General features: G+C 45.5%; 2 protein-coding genes across 9 annotated transcripts in view; one reads left to right on the forward strand and one right to left on the reverse strand.

Annotated features, from left to right (window-relative positions):
- UBE2R2 (ubiquitin conjugating enzyme E2 R2) overlaps positions 1 to 13,476 on the forward strand; it is a 94,434-nt gene extending 80,958 nt beyond the window's left edge. For both annotated transcript variants that reach the window (XM_025281904.3, XM_006066694.4), the window contains 2 exons: positions 7,201 to 7,335; positions 10,250 to 13,476. In XM_025281904.3, the coding sequence (XP_025137689.1) occupies positions 7,201 to 7,335; positions 10,250 to 10,469 (355 nt within the window). In that variant the 3' untranslated portion in view covers positions 10,470 to 13,476. The remainder of the gene's footprint in view (positions 1 to 7,200; positions 7,336 to 10,249) is intronic.
- Positions 13,477 to 14,704: 1,228 nt separating this feature from the next.
- Positions 14,705 to 19,467, reverse strand: part of UBAP2 (ubiquitin associated protein 2) — a 119,395-nt gene continuing 114,632 nt past the window's right edge. For all 7 annotated transcript variants that reach the window (XM_044940192.2, XM_044940194.2, XM_044940193.2 and 4 more), the window contains 7 exons: positions 17,188 to 17,266; positions 16,775 to 16,980; positions 16,409 to 16,508; positions 16,219 to 16,326; positions 15,996 to 16,063; positions 15,722 to 15,913; positions 14,705 to 15,622 (listed from right to left, as the gene is read on the reverse strand). In XM_044940192.2, the coding sequence (XP_044796127.1) occupies positions 15,527 to 15,622; positions 15,722 to 15,913; positions 15,996 to 16,063; positions 16,219 to 16,326; positions 16,409 to 16,508; positions 16,775 to 16,980; positions 17,188 to 17,266 (849 nt within the window). In that variant the 3' untranslated portion in view covers positions 14,705 to 15,526. The remainder of the gene's footprint in view (positions 15,623 to 15,721; positions 15,914 to 15,995; positions 16,064 to 16,218; positions 16,327 to 16,408; positions 16,509 to 16,774; positions 16,981 to 17,187; positions 17,267 to 19,467) is intronic.

A 19,467-nucleotide genomic window follows, 5' to 3' on the forward strand; every position in this document is an offset into this window, starting at 1 on the left:
ACTAAAAAGCCTCTTGATGAAAGTGAAAGAGGAGAGTGAAAAAGTTGGCTTAAAGCTCAACATTCAGAAAACTAAGATCATGGCATCTAGTCCCATCACTACATGGGAAATAGATGGGGAAACAGTGTCAGACTTTATTTTGGGGGGCTCCAAAAATCACTGCAGATGGTGATTGCAGCCATGAAATTAAAAGACACTTACTCCTTGGAAGGAAAGTTATGACCAACCTAGATAGCATATTCAAAAGCAGAGACATTACTCTGCCAACAAAGGTCCGTCTAGTCAAGGCTATGGTTTTTCCAGTGGTCATGTATGGATGTGACAGTTAGACTGTGAAGAAAGCTGAGCACCAAAGAATTGATGCTTTTGAACTGTGGTGTTGGAGAAGACTCTTGAGAGTCCCTTGGACTGCAAGGAGATCCAACCAGTCCATTCTAAAGGAGATTGGTCCTGGGTGTTTTTTGGAAGGAATGATGCTAAAGCTGAAACTCCAGTACTTTGGCCACCTCATGCGAAGAGTTGACTCATTGAAAAAGACTCTGAACCACTATGAGGTACCATTTCACACCAGTCAGAATGGCTGTGATCCAAAAGTCTACAAGCAATAAATGCTGGAGAGGGTGTAGAGCAAAGGGAACCCTCTTACAGTGTTGGTGGGAATACAAACTAGTACAGCCACTATGGAGAACAGTGTGGAGATTCCTTAAAAAACTGGAAATAGTCCCACTGCTGGGCATACACACTGAGGAAACCAGAATTGAAAGAGACACGTGTACCCCAATGTTCATCACAGCACTGTTTATAATAGCCAGGTCATGGAAGCAACCTATATGTCCATCAGTAGATGAATGGATAAGAAAGCTGTGGTACATATATACAATGGAGTATTACTCAGCCATTAAAAAGAATACATTTGAATCAGATCTAATGCGGTGGATGAAACTGGAGCCTATTATACAGAGTGAAGTAAGCCAGAAAGAAAAACACCAATACAGTATACTAACGCATATATATGGAATTTAGAAAGATGGTAACAATAACCCTGTGTATGAGACAGCAAAAGAGACACTGATGTATAGAACAGTCTTTTGGACTCTGTGGGAGAGGAAGAGGGTGGGATGATTTGAGAGAATGGCATTGAAACATGTATAATATCATATATGAAACGAGTTGCCAGTCCAGGTTTGATGCACGATACTGGATGCTTGGGGTTGGTGCACTGGGATGACCCAGAGGAATGGTACGGGGAGGGATGAGGGTTCAGGATGGGGAACACGTTGTATACCTGTGGCGGATTCATGTTGATATATGGCAAAACCAATACAATATTGTAAAGTTAAAAAATAAAATAAATTTTAAAAAAAGAAAATTAAGCAAAAAAAAAAAAAAAAGACTCTGCTGCTGGGAGGGATTGGGGGCAGGAGGAGAAGGGGATGACAGAGGATGAGATGGCTGGATGGCATCACTGACTCGGACGTGAGTCTGAGTGAACTCCGGGAGTTGGTGATGGACAGGGAGGCCTGGAGTGCTGAGATTGATGGGGTCACGAAGAGTCGGACACGACTGAGCTACTGAACTGAACTGAAGGTGTTGGCAAGGTTGGTTTCTTCTGAGGCTTCTGTTCTCAGTTTATCTCCATATGGTCTTCCCTCTGTTCATATCTGTGTCCTAATTGCCCCTTCTTAATAAGGGCATTAGTCATATTGGATTAAGACCTGTTCTGAGGACCTTATTTTAACTTGATTATCTCTCTAGAGACTCTGCTCCACATATAGTTTGAAGTACTGGGGATTAAAACTACAGCATAGAATCTGAAGCCTTCCCATTCTTCAGATGCAAAGCCCAAAACAAGATTTTTCTCATTGTGCTGCCTAGATGGAAAACCTATTACCATTGCCCATAGCAATTCAAATTTTTTGCCTTTACTACTGTGCAAATATACAAAGACTGTATTTGCCTTGTCTCAGCTTAAAATATTATAAACTTTTTTTTTCCCCCCCAAAAGAAAGGCCTGTTTGGGGAGCTCCCTGGTGGTCCACGGGTTAGGACTCAGCGCTTCAATACGTTAGCAGGGTTCAATCCCTGGTCAGGGAACTAAGATCCTGCAAACCACGCAGCGTGGCCAAAAGAAAGAAGAGAAGGGCCTGTCATTTAATTCAGTCCTTTGAGGGCAAGAACTCCTTTCGTATTACTCTGCACTCAAACTACCTTAACTACTTTGGGTACCAGCATCAGTATTTTTTCTCTCTGAACCCTGAGGTAACCTGAGCCCCAGTTTAGAACTGGGACTTCACATCAGAGATTGCTTTCCTTGCCTTTATGCTTTGTTATTTAGAGGCTTTACAGGCAAACCTTCGTTATCTTCAGATTGTCCCCTTGGTCGTTACCCACTGCTCCAAAAGGTATTTGCATTGGAAGTCATTAGTGGACTTCTCGGACCTTTTTGTTTCTTCATTCCATGTAATTATTGGATGATTCTTCAATGTAGTGATCTTGGAGTGGGCAAGTAATGGGAGAGTTTTGGTGTTTGTGTATTTCTAGAGAGGTCATAGTGTTTTGTATGACTTGTAGAACCTCATCTGGAACTCCTGGTGATGCCCAGAACTCTGAAAAGTCAGAAAAGCACTACCTAATGTGAAACACGTCACATTTGTCAGTGTGTTATTTGTTTTAATACAAAGCAGTTCCTTAAGATAGTAAATTGTATGTATTTCTCATAGGTTATTTATGGCACTGAAATATCAAGAGGCAAGATATGAGGTACCAAAGGTTATTGTTGATATCTGCTTGTTGCTAAATTATCTAAAGTCAGCACTTGTCTGCCTCAGGATTCTAAGCTCCATATCGAGTTTATGGCTGTAGCAAGATAGCAGTGGAGGCAGCAAAAGGTTCATTTCAGCCTGTTGTAGGGTCTTGACTGCTGAATGGCTCTGTTATCCGAAAGTGGTTCCATGTTCACATGTGTTTGGACTTCTTCATGACCATGTGCACTAGTCTTTGATTTAGCACCTCAGTGAACATCCTCAGAAGATAAAGTTGTGCAGGCTTTTGTAACCTGAGGAAGAAGAAGGAATTCCAGTTACCTTTGCAAGCCTAAGTCGATTTATTAACAAGACCTGCTGAGTAGTGAGAGTTGGCTAAAGGAGAAAGCAAGGAAACTGTGCTGTGCTACAGTTGTAGGCATCCAGAGCATCAGCCAACTCGTTTCCACTAAGAGCTCAGGAGTCTCCTCCTCTTAGAGGAAGCCAGCATACCTTCTGGAAGAAGAGATCCACAGCCCTGTCCTCAGATGTTTAGAGGATGGGAGTTCCTTACAGAATTGGGAAGTTTTGGAGAAGTAGGCATTAGTCAACAAAAAATGAAATTGGGAGGGTTGGGACCCCTGATGCTGCCACATGTTTGTGATTAGGGGCCCTCGGCACCATGCCTCCTCTTCTCCATGGAAGAAACAAAGTGTGCCTTAATTTGTATTCTCTCAAGAACCAAATGAGAGCTTTCTGTGGGTGGGTGGGGGTTCTCTTAGACTTTGCAGTAGGATTCACAAGTGCTTTCTCTGAGGAACCACCCTCAGAACTACCTGCCATATCTACTGCAGGCTCTTGGATGGGAAAGTGGTCTTTGTTAAGGATTTGCTTTCCTCCGAAGGATAGAATAGTGTTTTCTCTGCCATGGGACCAGATTTATGGATCCACTCCAGAGGACACACGTCACGTACAAGGGTCTCTTAGGAGTAAGCTAGGATGTTCTCCTGTCTGTTCTTCTCTACAACCCACTGAAAGGGAAGGGAGCTAGTGGCACAAGTGCTGGACAGCTTAAACTGTCCAGTACATAGTCACAGTACATAGGAAAAATGAAATTATATTATTTGTAGATCATAGTGTATTAAACTGAAGATGCTCCTTTGGCCAGAAGTTACCATTCCAGAGGCTCAGGTTGTCCCAGGTCCTCCCCACCCATCTGCCTAAGGGGAATCACGATATACAACTTCTCTGTAACCCAGTCACAACATACTGGTTGGGAAACTTTGAATAGGATATTGCAAATGGAATTGCATCAGAATTCTTCCTTAGTGTTGAGTCCTTTGCTAGCACTTGGTTGTATGTCTACTGCTGTGGGTGGGTTGTTTTTATGAAGGTGTGGCGTTGTTGTTGTTGTTTGAAGGTGTACTAGATGAAGAAGATTAACTCCATCTGAACCAGTGGCATGGATTCCATGTACCCAAAATAAAAAGATGATTTTTGCTCTCCAGACAAAGGGAGGAAGTGAAAACATGCTGGATTAATAACTGTTATTAACAAATATTATCACAGTGTACTGTAGTTAGCACCTGGTGCTTCTGAAAGCATCATGGATTTCAATTTAGGGAGTCTATGGTACTGGAAGTGATTTTCTTTTCATAGAGATGGATGATTTACCATTTTTTAAATGGTACTTTCCAATTTGCTGTTTCAATATGGTATTTACATTGCAACATATAAAAAATCTACTTGGTGAACACTCCTGGGAGAAGTCTCCTTTTTAATTCTATATTAATTCTGTTAATATAATTCATCTGGACCTGTGTTGTCCAATAGCCACTGTTATATTGGATAACACAGATTATGTTTCCATCATCACAGAAAGTTGTGAAGGTACAGTACTGATCAGGACCATTAATCTATACCAAAGTTTGTCCTTATTCTGCTTATTTTTTAAACAGATTTTGTATATGTTTTCTTCTGAAACAATCCTTACAGAATTTTCTACCCGTATTTTTCTTTTGCTTCAAGGATATTGTCAGTCCATTTCCCATTTTTGGCAATGATGAGTTTCTTTGAATCTTCTTACTGTAACTACTGAAGAAATCCAGAAGGATGGGTTTGGGAGTTACAACAAGGAGTTAACCTAATAGAAAGGGGGGACATATTAATATATGTGATAGATGGATTTTAACTAGATGGGAAAGTTTTCTTTGAAAGTGCCTTTGTGGTAATCTTGTATAATCACGTAACAGAAACTCTTTACCCTTTTAAGGAGAAGGTTTCATCAAATCAAACATCTAATTGCCCGGTTCCCTCCCTTTATTTTTTGCTTGGAGTCAGGAGCAAAAGGCTATTTTGCAACAACACAATCTGTAACCTCGCACCAATGAGAAAAGGTAGAGAAATTTAATTTTTCATCCCATGTTTTTTAACTTCATGCACATAGCTTTTAGGGGAGAAAAAAGCATGAGAACTATTTCAGACATTTTTGGATCTTACTGAGTTTATTTTATCTAACAGAAACTTCATTCCCTGTAATTAAAGGTATCTAGTTTTATCTGTGGATGAAAAATTTTCACAGAATTTCTGAGCATCTAACTCTCACAGTTGAACATTCAGCATCTGACTTAGTGCCTCTGGTACAATAGTAAGTGCTTAGTAAGTATTTTTGAATAAGATTTCTATTATTAAGAAATTAGTTCTTCCATGTTAAGGCTGTTGCTTTTTCTCCATTCTCCTGCTTAATTCTTACTTGCTTCCCTTAGAAGTATGGGAAAGAAATACAATTGTATGTAATACTGGTTTTCAGATCTTCTAAGCAGCCATGATACAATATGGAGTCTAGCATCATTTTTACCCTTTGCTGTGAAAAGATTGCCTTCAAGCTAAGTATTTTTTGCTTCTGCTTTTTCCTTTTGCTCTTAACTAGAGTAATGGAAATAAAAACAAAAATAAACAAATGGGGCCTGATTAAACTTAAAAGCTTTTGCACAGCAAAGGAAACAGTAAACAAGATTAAAAGGCAACTTTCAGAATGGGAGAACATATTGCAGATGAAATAACTAACAAAGGATTAATCTCCAGAATATATAAGCAGCTCATACAGCTCAACATTAGGAAAACAGCCCAATCAAAAAATGGGCAGACCCAAACATTTCTCCAAAGAAGATATATAGATGGCCAATAAACACATGAAAAGATGTTCAACATCACTAATTATTAGAGAAATGCAAATCAAAACTACAATGAGATCTCACCTCATACTGGTCAGAATGGCCATCATCCAAAAATTTACAAACAATAAATGCTGGAGAGAATGTAGAGAAGAGGGAACCTCCTATACTGTTGGTGGGAATGTAAAATGATATAGCCATTATGGAGAACAGTTTGGAGATTCCTTAAAAAACTAGGAATAGATCTACCATATGACCCAGCAACCCCCCTGCTGGGTATATACCCACCCCCCATCCCGAGAAAACCATAATTGAAAAAGACACATGTACCCGAGTGTTGATAGCAGCTCTGTTTACAGTAGCCAGGACACGGAAGCAACAGATGTCCATCGACAGATGAATGGATAACGAAGCTGTGGTACAGCTATACAAAGGAATATTATTCAGCCATAACAATGAATTTGAGTCAGTTCTAGTGAGGTATAACCTAGAGCCTGTTATACAGAATGAAGTCAGAAAGAAAAAAACAAATACAGCATTAACGCGTATATGGAATCTAAAAAAACAATGATGAACCTATTTGCAGGGAAGGAATGGAGACGCAGATGTAGAGAGTGGACTTGTAGACACAGTAGGGGAGGGAGAGATTAAGACTAATGGAGAAATTAGCATCAACATATATATATACTATAAGGCGTAAGGTGGATAGCTGGTGAGAAGTTACTGTGTAGCACAGGAAGCCCAGTGTGGCCCTCTGTGATGACCTAGAAGGGGAGATGGGAGGAGGAGAGGGAGCTAGGGAGGGAGGGAATGTAAGTATAATTATGGCTGATTTGCGTTGTTGTATGGCAGAAACCAGCACATCATTGTAAAAGTTAAAAATATATATATATACATACCCATATAAAAACTGTATGGCATTTAAAAAATAAGACACTGCAATAAAAAAAAAATTTTAAACCTTAAAAAAGAAAACTTTTCATTTTAAAAATGTTATTTGAAAAGCTTCCAGATGTCCGATTTTTGTAGATTGGAACATATTGCCAGTTAAGACAGTACCTTCTACAGAATTCATGTTTTGGCCTGCAAACCAACCTTCATGCTAAACTCAGATTCCCTCTGCGTTGTCTCCCAGATAGCAACTTATTCCTAGTCTAACCAATACTGGAAACAAAATTTTGATACTCCCCTAAAGCCTTAAATATTATAGTCTTAAATTTAAAACAAAAACTTTTGAATACTGTGAATGTGAATATTCATAGCTGACCCTTTTTTCCTGTTTCTAGGACTATCCTGTTAAGTGTAATCTCATTGCTTAATGAGCCCAACACCTTCTCCCCAGCCAATGTGGATGCTTCGGTTATGTTCAGGAAATGGAGGGACAGTAAAGGAAAAGACAAAGAGTATGCTGAAATCATTAGGTAAGGTGTTTTGTTTTGTCTTCTGTTCGCTTCAAATCTTCATACAAAATCAAAGTATATCCTGGAACCAAGGGCTTAAATTGAACTTAAATGTCGACTCTGTGTTTGCCAATTAGATTTATCGTTTGGGAAGAGATTTGTGCCTGAGCCTAATGATACTGGCTTTTGAGAGAACAGCAGATCTGATTTCCAGAACTTCCATGTTCTTTTTTTTTTTTTTTTACTTTACAATATTGTATTGGTTTTGCCATATATTGACTTGAATCTGCCATGGGTGTACATGTGAGAACTTCCATGTTCTGGCTAGTCGAGTTTGCAAACTCTTCCTCCTGATCAGTTTAGGGACACTGTTCTAGGCTTTCAACATGCCCTTTAAGTGTAGCAAACACCCAAGGTATTCCAGATGTCTATTCCAGATATTTTTGTTTTCAAATTTTTATTAATGAAATCCTATAAATTATTGATGTTTTTAACCACAGCAACATCTTCCAAGAATCATCCTCGCCTTCTCTAACTCCCTTACCCTACAATCGTTATCAGCAACTGTAGTACATGATTTAACAGAACGGAATAAGAATCAGGAGACTTGGAGTATACTCCTAGCTCTGCCATGCCTCACATGACCTTTTATAAGTTAACTTTATATATATAGTTAGTTATTTATTTATGTAGCTGCCCCGGGTCTTAGTTATGGCGTGCGGGATCTTTAGTTGCAGCCTGTGGGATCTTAGTTCCCAAACCAGGGATCAAACCCATGTCCCCTGCACTGAAAGTGTGAAGTCTTAGCTGCTAGACCACCAGGGAAGCCCCTATCAGTTAACTTTTGAGGGTCTTTAATTTTCCCATCTGTAGAAGGAAATAAAAAGGTAGATGGTATTAGGCTCAGCCATTCATTTCTAGTTATATCCTGCATAGAATAAAAGGTTTTCCTAACAGTACTTAAGGATTGGTAGAGCCCCAGGGACAATTCCAGCCCATTCTGTGTATATGAATTTTAGTAAGCACTAGAATTTATTTAAAAAGTCCCTCTCTATAAATCTAGTTGGCACAATACCATGTGATTTTTTTTTAAATGCATGTCATCTGACAGCTGAATAAGTTATCTGTAAATCACCTCCAGACCCTCTCTCTAATCCACAGTCATTTAATGAAATTGCAAGGATAGAATCTGGGCATCTGTATTTTGTTTTTACCAGCCACTTAGGTGACTGGTTTATACCAAAGATTGAAGATAACTAGTTCAGTGTGGAAGTGGACTGAGGATTGGAAAATGGGAATTCTTCATAAAATTGTCAGATGGAAGTCTGATGTTCATGGGAAGGGTTGGATGTCAGGCACAGTCTTTCCTTAAGGGAATTCATACTTCTGTTTGTAAACAAACAAATGACTGTGTAATAGGATAAGTGCAACTACAGAAACACAAACAAGATACAGTGGAAGGAATGTATAATATGTTCCTAGGAGAGTCTTAATCAAGAATTTTTCAGAGAGAGGGAAAAACATGTTTACTGAAACACAGGTGTATGACAGCATGACATGTCAAGAGAATCATAAATTCTAATTTGAGAATTGATGGGAAATTAAGAAAAGCATCAGGTCTTAAAAGACAGTGAAGTCAGAAGGAGGTGGCAGAGTGTCACTTAAAGACTGTGTGAAAGGATAATCCTATTTGAGTTCCAAAGGAAAGAGATTGACCAGCAGACCAGCTGAGATCTGAGGAGGCTGAGATGAAGACGAAACTGACGAAGTGACAAACAAGAATGAGAAAACAGATTTGAAAATATTTAGGACTTTGAAGTAAGGAGCTGAGAGAAGAAAGATGGGAGAAACTGGCCACAGAGGTGGACGGCGACAGACCAGACAGATGAAGACTTGCTGCGTTAGGATTCCATCAGCACGGAGAAGGGTATAGGGTTCAGAAGAGAAGTCTAGGCTGGACCCTGATGATTTGAGTGCTGTCAGTATGAAGGGTTAGAACCATGGGAATGGCTAAGGTGGTCCCAGGAGGAGATTGTGAGAAGAGAGATTCAAGCCTGAAAGCCTCAACACCAGCATGCAAGGCAGCAAGATCAACCGAGAGGAGTCTAATTAAAAGGAAGACGGGGAGAATAGTGGTTTGATGTTTTAAGTTTAGTTTCTCTAACCCGTTGAGGGATCAATTTTCATATTTATTGAAGGAAACAACCTTCATGCATTCATACAATCAGTATTTGTCACACAGCTGTGTATGACAGACTGCGCTCTAAGCAGCAAGGGAACAGAATTAACTAAGATAGACAAGGTCTTTGCTCACATTCAGGGGTGAAAATGACAGAAAGGTGAACAAGTGAGGAAGTAGGATAATATGAAGGAATGACAAGATAGCTCCTTTTCTGTCAGAACAAGCCTCCTCTCAGATGACATATGTTCCTAAGTTCATATGTGTAGGGCGGAACAACTGATCCACACAGAAAAACTAGGTGTGTTTGAAGGTACTAAAAAATACCCCAGAGTGGTCTGAATGTTTTGGAATTGGAGAAAGCAGTGAAGTGGTAGGCAGGTGGATCATGCAGGACTTTGAATTTAACATGAGATATTTGGATTTTACTCCGAGTAGGAGGATTATTGAGTTGTTGGGGCCTGCATTCTAGGTTTAGTGTGAGACCAACTGGAAAAAAGATGTGAGGTGATTTCCAGCTAACCAGTATTTGAGATCCATGGCTTCAAACACCCTTCAGAAGGGTCATTATTAAGTGTTCTTCAGACGGGTACCTGATGGGCTGGAACTTTTGGTGTAGTAGAGGGTATTTGTCAAAGATGCTTTTAAGTAGACAGGTTCTAAGGTTCAAAAACCCAAGTCACAAAGACGTTTGGATTATTTTGGCCAATTATAAATCCATGTTCCAGAGACTTACATAAACTATCCTGTCTTCAGGAAACAGGTGTCAGCCACTAAAGCCGAAGCAGAAAAGGATGGAGTGAAGGTCCCTACGACCCTGGCGGAATACTGCATCAAAACTAAAGTGCCTTCCAATGACAACAGCTCAGATTTGCTTTATGACGACTTGTACGACGATGACATTGATGATGAAGATGAGGAGGAGGAAGATGCCGACTGTTACGATGATGACGATTCTGGAAATGAGGAGTCGTGACGTGCTCCTTCAAGGCCCCTGTACTGCCCTGCCGTCTCAGGCCAAAGGGAGGGGAGCAAGTGGGGACCTAGCAGTGGCCCCTCAGCAAAAAGCTATCACGGGGGTGGGGAAAACAAACACGGCTCCTGCTGACTCCCCTTATGGATCTCAGTTTGCTCCTTTTTATGGACCTCTTAATGGAGAGAAAGTCATCCTCCACAGAATGTCTGAATTCTTGCATTCTTTACCCTTCCATCACTGTATTGATTCTTTTTTTTCCCCCTTTCTTTAAATCCAAACTCTTGCCTCACTTCGTCTCTACAAAGCGTTCACAGCAAAACACGTTTGGTCCGTTTTTAGATTCTTGAAGAATTAGTCTTTCACCAAGACGTTTAATGTGTTTAAAGCTGGGAACCCATTGGGAGTTCACAAGTGCTGCATATGCTGGGTAGCAAAAGAAAACAACCACAAAACCCCCAGAAAACAAACTTTTTTTTTAAGCAGATCTGCCAAGGTTTAGCTGCTCATTTACGTGTGTGTGCATTTGTTCAGCCCCATGATGGTGAGTTTTGTTTCTTAAGGCTGGGGTACAGTGGGCGTCAGGGACTTTGTTCTGAACCTGATGAGACATGTTCCTAAGGGCACAGAACCGTCAGCCTCCAGGAAATCCTCCTCACACAGAAGAGAGGAATCAGATTTTGTTTTTTGAAATTGGGATCTAAAGCCTGAAATAAATATTCATACTTTACATAGAACTGATTGCTATTTATTTTGAAGGCAGAGTTATTTTTGCCCCCCAGGGAGTGGGGAGAGAGTGGGGGGATTAGCGTGAGTGTGTGGAGACTTAGTGATGGGAACAAAGATTTAAAATCACTATGCCAGTTTTGGTTGATTGCTGCTGGGGGAAAGTCAAACTGCTGGTGAACACTGTTGGGAGAGAAAACATCTGTTTCATATATGTAACATGGCCTTTCCCTGAAAGATACACTCTCACGAGCATTTTTTTTTAAGTAGCGAGGTTTTAATTACTCAGTATTAATACTAGGTGCATGTGTTTAAGATTTTGGTTTTCATTGAGCTGCTTATACTGATAGTGGTAACTGTGGATATATGTGAGACCTGAGTGACTGGTTCCCGCTTTCCTCACTGGATGTGACCCCGACTTTTGTCTCCTTTTGATGTACTCGGGCTGCGGAGTGCAAGCAGAAGTTGTGCATGGAGCTTTCCCCTGAGCTGCTTTGTCTCTTCTGGCAGGGCCAGGGGAGTTGGCTGCAGGCAGTGTCCAGGCAACGCTACATCTTCCTGCCGCACAGTTGCTGCAGCTTTGATTTCCCTTGTGCCGATCGTGTGTTACTTCAATCAATATCAAGTTCCATCAGCCTTCACCAACCAGGGACTTCTGTACGTGGCGATGATTTTTGTTTTTTGTTGGGGCGGGCCAGTGCGTAAGAGGGCAGTGTTCTTTTCAGTGGGAAAAATACCGCTATAAACTTACTTCAGATCCCTGTGCGCTAGCATCAACTCCTTTTCTTCAGATCGTACAGCTCGGAAAGAACGAAAGGGTTGATGAGGGACAGGGGTAGGATGGATCCTAGGACAGAGTAAGTGATGCTTAGGTCCTTAGTTCCTCCTTCCTTTCTGATCTCAGGGTTTTCATTCTCTCTTCAGACTCTCCAAACATTTGCTGACTAATTCCCAGCAGCCCTCTTTGGAATCTTAGGTTTGGTCTAGTATTAAATCGGGAACATTAAACGTGCTAAGGTTTATATGGGACAATGTTGAGCCTGGTCCCAGAATCTGTCCATACTCCACGGGGCTACCTGCACCTCTGAATCAACAACTGTGGTCAGATTCAGAAAACAAAGCAGCTCTCTTGTGATGAATAGTGATGCTGAAAGTAGCTTTTTACGCCCCACATGTACTCTCACCCTCCACTACTAGACACACACACACACACACCCCCCCCACCCCCCCCCCCCCGTTTACAGCCAGTAGCTTGGTCTTACTCTTGGAACCCTAAAACTAAGCCTTTCCCCTTCCTGCTGAAGCATTTCTCTCCCAGGGCAGGCTAGACACTTTGGCATTGTGGGAGGTGCTGTCCCATTAGGCCCTGTGGCCTCTGTTGCACATTGACTCAGGGAGCCAGAGAGCCAGGTGGAGGTTGTACCTCTCAGCCCTTTGGGGTTTACTTCTGAGGGCTGGGTTTGCCTCTGATGAGAGTACAATCAATTCCAGAAAAGACTGGGGTGTGTGTTGATTTGCTAGAATTGCTAGAAGGTGGACGTTCGGATAGCTCTGACTTGTAAACCCAGGTGCTGGTTCCAGAGCTCTGTCCTGAGAACACCAGACACAGGAGACCTTGAGCCTTTGGGAGTGGAGATCACGGGCTCAGGCCACAAACTTGGGAGTACAGTTGTGCTGTTTGGTGTAACATGAATTCAGAAACCACCCTGCAATTTGAGGTTCCTTCAGATTCTAGCGGAGGCCTCCGGATGCTGTTCAGGTCTGTGTATTTTGAGGCTGGGTGGACAAAGTGTATCATCGTGATTTTGTTGTTGCTTCTCACAGTCTTCCCCACTTTCATTTCACATCATTCCAGAGTTCTTTTCTGTTAGCCAAACTTTTTTGTAGTCCCTTCTTCTTTCCCGGTAATTATTTGCTTCTTTATTTGCTGGTTTCCTTATGTTTGGAAAATACATAGTAAGTGATTGAAGGGGAAAAATGTGTAGTTCTCCACTGAAAATTAACCCTCCAGCCCACCCCACCCCCATCCTGATTTTAAAAAAAAGGTTTACATTTACAAAGATTCAGATGCAATTTTCAACTCTTCTGAAACCAGCAGGACACACCTGACTTTAATAGTTTTCTTAGCTGAAATTGTAGATGTTTTTCTTCAGTTTAACTTATGAGAAAAGATTATCTGATGCATTTTGTGTTCAACTTCCCCTTTAGTGGTTTATTTTTGTCTTTTTCTGCCCATCTGTCTACTAATAAAATGTGAAATAAAATATACCTGTATTGCTACTTCCCCATGGAATGACCCTTTTCTTTTTTGTGTGTTAAAAGGTGGTCTTAATACTTCCTATGTTCCCAGATTATACACAGGACTCAGCTGAAAAATTAAAAAAAAAAAAAAAAAATCCTTACTAGTTTAAGAAAGGTTACTAAAGACAAAGCCGTTTGTTAACCTTAATTCTGAAATAGGGCACAATCTGCTGGTACAAGTAGGTTGGTGGACTGATGGACGGGTGCTCCACTGCCCTCCTTAGGCAAGTTTTTTGTTTTTCTTGTCGCTTGTCATCTTAACTTCCTGCTGTTAAAATCAGTGATTAGGAGGCAATAGGTGCCATGATAGTGATAAGTTTCAGTTTTGGACACTTAACGTTTTAAGCCAGCCAGCAGTGCTCAACATATCTGACGAATGACCGTTGATTTTAGAGGTCAAAAGCAGCGGAAATGAGGACTGTGCCCCCGGGCTGGTTCGCGTCCAGCCTGCTGACCTGAAACCAGACGCTATAATGTAATGCTCTGGGAAACACCTCAGGGCCCTGAACTAGCTGCCAGGTTGAACTACATCTATGCCTCGACAAGCATGGTGATTTGCCTCCTGGCAAGACACATGGATAGTTTTATGGCCCTGGTTCCTTCTGCACTGGTGGCCTGGAATCAAGAGGGAGGAGCTTAAGGGAAGTCAGACTCCTGGCCTCAGGTGAATAGTTCCTTGGGACCTTCTAGAGCAATTTAGCTCAGGACCCACTTACCTACTTCACAGCACCTTGACTCACTTGTTACAGCTATCATCAGTCAAGATGGCATTTGGCTGATGAAAAAAGCAAAGGACAGAGCTTAACTATTCAAACTCTCTCACAGGCCTAGAACTAAAGAACTAAGAACTAAAGAACTTAAGAACTCAGCTCTTAACTTTGGTTGGAAAAGAAATTACCCTGCTTGTCCCCTAGGGCTGTTACAGAGTTGCAAGCAAAGCAAAGGTAACAGGCAATGTCTGTGCGATGTCAGGGGAGTTAGCTACCTTGTCAGCTGTATCCTTTACCTTTGCTATCTCCCTGGATGCTGACTGGGGGCAAGAGAAGGGCCCAGCAAAGCAAGGAATACCCAAATACCCACTGAAGCCCTGATGACCTCTTACCAGAAGACATTGAGTTCTGCTTCAACCCTGTGAAGTCCAGGGTACCTGGCACTGTAATGAAGACACCTCTGCCCTGAGCCCTCCTTCAGTCACCATACAAGAGACCAAGCATGCTCTCAGAACTTTATTAGGTGGACTTTGGGCAAAAGAGAAAACCTCCGAAATAGTCACCCTCCTGGTTCAGGACAACTGGAATAGAGGAGCCTTTGCTGAAGATGTGCTCTCACCGAAATGAAAACATATCTGATTTTTTTTAAGGGGGGAGCTGACTGGCTGACTATCTGAGCGCAAATTCAGAATTAAGAATGGTCAGCCAGAGGAAGGCAAGTCTGGAGACAAAACCAGACGCCCCTGCTCTCTATGGAGACAAATAGGTGCCACTTTCATGTTGGGTGGGGGATATATCTCTGCTATTCCCAGATCAAGATTTGGAGGGAGGGGAACATGACAAATGACAGAAAGACCAGTTTCTCAAAAAGTGAGGGAGAAAGTAATTACACAGGGACAAAAACTCAAATAATGGTTACAAGGGAGCGAGATAAATCGTGATTCTTCATTGGTACCTGACCCTAGTACCCGAACTGCCCTAAGCCAGCCCCTCCAGACACTGCCTGTGCAGGGGGCTATGGAGAAGGCCTGAGGCAGAGGGGAGGGGGGCTTTTGCTACAGCAAGAAGGGGCTTCAGTGGGGAGAGTAGCAGCTGCTCCCCACTCCCCTAAGACTTTTATCACATTTACAAATAGATACATAAATACATTACATACAATAGCGAGTCTGGGAGGCAGGCTCCCCCACAGAGGCTCGGCTGACACAGTTACATGTCTCAGGAATTCTAGGAAAGGGTGCGGGGCTCCCAGAGAAACGGGCTCCATGTGTTTTCTCCTCCCCAGGGAAAACCGGCCCAGCCTGCCCTGCTCGCCCCGCTCAGGGTTCAGTTTGTCCAGTATGGAGAGTTGCCGTAGGCAGGTTTGGAGGCTTGCGTCTTGGGCTGCAGTGAGCTGGGCTGGTTGCGCTGACCGGAGCCGCTCTGAGGAGGAGGAGAGAAGGCGGTCAAGGCTGAAGCAGACCACCATCAACCCCCGCCTGGGAGCACAGGGCCACGTGGCCTCTGCCTCCGACAGCTCACCTGAGCATCCTGCGGAAGGTGGTGGTGCAGCAGCTGCGAGGGAGCCTGCTGGTGGGCGGGGAGGATGTGCAGGAACGGCGGGGGCGCGTACCCGGGCGCCGCTCCAGGGGCCAGGGGCCCAGTGGAGCCCAAGGCCGAGGGCAGGCCAAACGGGGGTGGAGTCCCTGCGTGAAATCCCTGCTTGTCAAACGTCTGCAGGGCAGAGAGACAACAGTGAGGGCCAGCCGGGCGGCAGCTGCCCCAGCCTGGCCCCTCAGCGCCAGGCCCCCCTCACCTGAGTCTTGTTGTAGACAGACCCGGTCATATCAGGGAGGCCAGAGGTGCTCGAAGTCGCCGACACTCCTGGAAGGGAAAGCGGTGGGTGGTTCCCATAGCAGCAGGGCCCAGCTCCAGTCTCCCCAACCTCCAGGGGCCCTCTGGGGTGGCCTCGCCTGAGGAGTCAGGGTGGCAGACAACTGCTTTGGGCCTCAATCCTGGATGTAAGGGGGTGATGGTACCTTTGCCAGGCCCAGAGCTTGCAGCCTTGTTCTGTGTCTGTGATGATCCACCATAGCCACCCTTGCTGTAGTCTCCGGCTGCGGTGCCCGGGGTCAGGTCGTCATAACCTAGCGTGGCGGGGACAAGAGGCGTGTGTGAGCTCGGTGAGCCAGTCCTGCCCATGCCTCTCTGGGCTGGGAGCACCCTCACCTGTGCCGTAGCTGTGCTGGCCGTAACCGCTGGCCTGCTGGAAAGGGGTGCCGGGGGTGCTGAGGCTCACACCATGCTGCTTGGCTGAGGCCGGAGGAACCTGGGGGAGGGACAAGCAGGAGGCATTAGTGGAGAACAGAGTGAGGGGAGCAGGTCGCCCCAGCTCAGCCTCGGGCAGCAGGTGGCACGACCACCAGGGATGTGTCTTTACTAGTGCCACACCCGCTAGGTCTCCAAGCAGATGAAACAGGAACCTTGCCCCCAGCCTTGACCCATTCTTCAAGGCCAGGTGAGCCCGAGTGGGGACCTGTCCCCCTCCCTGCTTCTGCTCCCCGGAGCTGGAGGAACACCCCCACCGATACTCACAAACATGGTGGGCCCATACTGGAAGGCACTGGGCACGCCTGTGTAGTAGGGGAGGCCAGTGTAGCTGTAGCCAGGCGGCAGGGCGGGACTCAGAAAGGGCTGCTGAGCTGTGTGGTGGGCCTGGGACTGGCTCTGCTGTGGCTGAGCCAGAGTGGTGGGGGGTGCAGGGGACGCAGAATCACCTCGGCCAAACTTGGTGACATCACCTAGGGGAACAGGGGCACTGATGCAGTCCCCACCCTTCATCCCAGCAGGAGGAAAAAGTCAGGCCCCTGCAAATAGGAACAGGGCTGGCTCAACAACAGAAGCTGGCAGGTCTCTGCAGCCCTTCCGTTTGTTTCCAGGCTCCTGGGATGGGCCACAGGCCAGTCCTTTGAGCAGCCCCTACTCCTAACCCCCTGAAGACGACTAACCTGAATACGGGTTATTAGTGAGGCTCCCATCTCGATTGGCGAGGGCTGGGGGTGTAGCGAAAGGGATCCCATAGTAATCCTAGGAGAGACCAGAGACTCGGTCAGCGGAATGGCCTCACCCACTCCTAGGACAGAGGGCCTTGCAGGCAGCTGGGTACTCCAGCGAAGGCCACGTTCCTGACTGGACCACCAGAGGGCAGCACTCGGAAAATTCAAAACAAACGGTGCCCTTCAGAGTTGTGGCAGCCACATAGCATGTAGACACACTGACCAGTCCCTCAGCCTTCAGGGGCAGAGCCACTGGATCCCAATCACACACATCTTCCTAGGCTGACGATGCTATGGATTTCTTGGGAGATTTCCTGGCAATGAAGCCAAAGTGGATCCAGAGGGTGTGGGTGCTTTTCTGGGACACTGCTGCCCACAAGGAAAGCAGGAGGGCTTCCCCTCGGCTCAGAGGCCCCAGGTGCAGTATGTCGAGGCCTGGCAAGCCCTGGGTAGTAAGGGGCAGGGCAGGCCTCCCCTTCTCCACGGGGCTTCACTGTGTCTCACCTCCGCACACACACTTCTCCCAGCTCTTCTGCAGCGTCAGGGCTGTTAGGGTAGAGGGCTGGTCTAGCTCAGGACTGACGTGTGCCTGCTGGTAATTGCTGCCCTGACCTGTTAAACCCTTGAGGCTCCGCCTCCTCCTCAGGTTTCTACTTATCCAGGTAACTTTCCTAGCTGTCCCTTAGAGTCCCTCTCACTGGAGAAGGCACTGGAATTCATTTGGCCCATGACCCTCACCAGCATCCACCTGTGACATAAAATGCCTGAGAGGAGGGCTGCTAGGGAAGCACAGCTGGCAGGGAGTCAAGTGGGGACCGGCCTGCAGGAAGCCCAGAGGGGCTGCTCCTTCACAGAGGAAAACCCCAAGGTGGAAACGAGCACAGACGCACCAGAGCCTAGGAAATGACCCCTATCTCCAAAGACAGGCTCACAAGTGATTTCTAAGGCACAAAAAGATGAACAGAGTATGAAGCAGGACGACCCCCGGGCCTGGAATCCCACCAAGTCACTCTGAGGGGCCCCACCAGGCACCACCACAGACTCGTCTTTCAGAACCAGCTCCCACATTCCACCTCTGAGGCCCCGGGGCTGCGAGGTTTCCTGAGTGTCAGGGGGACCTGGGCCGCGTTTCCTGGTTTCCCTGCAAAGCCTAGGGCTTAAGGCATCCCCAGAGACCCTGAGTTCTGTTTTACACCATAGAAATCTGCCAGTACGTCCTCAATACCTTCCTCGGTCCTCCAGGGATGTGAGCAGAAAGCCCCACAGGCCCTCGGGCAGTAGTATGGGTTTGCAGTGGCTGCTGGTTTGCACCCTGGGGAAGAGCAGCCCAGCTACAAGCCTCTGGAAATACTCCAGCAGATGAACGAGTCTCCCAAGAGAAGCAAGCTTCAGCCACTGGGCCCGGTGCCCACAGCTCCCTGAGCTCTCTGCGGTCAGCCCAGAGCGGGCAGCATTACTTGTGGAGGCCACCTCGCTGCCCTGCATGAGGAGGGGGCGGGGCGGGGGGCCCTCCACTCCAGTCTTCAGTCTGACAAAGGACACCTCACCTTCACTTGGGGAAAAGGAAAGCCTGTGCCCAACAGAGCTGGTATCAGTGTCCAAATAGCTATTACTCCCTGACAATGTGACAGATGCCCCAGACTGCTGAAAATGATCAGGAGTCTGCTAAACAGCAGACCAAGAAGGGAGCGGCAGGACAGGAGCCTGCAGGCTGTCCAGGCAGGGTGCATGCCTCCTTACGTCCCACTCCTGCACTGCGTCCTGTTCATGCGGCCACATCCCAGAGAAGGCCCAGTGCCTCGTCCTGGGAGCAAGGGCCAAAACAGGCAACACTGACCTCAGCAATCAGAGAGATCCCAGGGCCAGCAATCTTACAAACAGATGGCAGGCTAAACCTTGAAGGGCCCTTCAAGACTGTCTGTCTGCTCCAGCCACTTACTCCAAAGAACAACGCTGCCATCACTGATGGCCACTGCAGAAGCCAGACACTAGATGGATGGCACTTTGAAAGACAGGACTTTAGTAAAAGCATCGGGGCAGGCAAGTAACCCCATGTCCTGGTCGGTTGTTTTGTTTTTTAATGGGGGGAGGCTTAAGGGAAGAGAAGGACCCACATTTGCTAGAGGCACTGCCTACTGGGGCCCCAGGTGCCAAAGAACTTCAGGGTCCCCAGGCCACAGGCGCACCGGCAGCACCATCACAGCAGCTTTCCCGGCTGCGGTGCTGAGGGCG

This window comes from Bubalus bubalis, chromosome 3 (genome assembly GCF_019923935.1).
Source record: "Bubalus bubalis isolate 160015118507 breed Murrah chromosome 3, NDDB_SH_1, whole genome shotgun sequence".
NCBI lineage: Eukaryota > Metazoa > Chordata > Mammalia > Artiodactyla > Bovidae > Bubalus > Bubalus bubalis.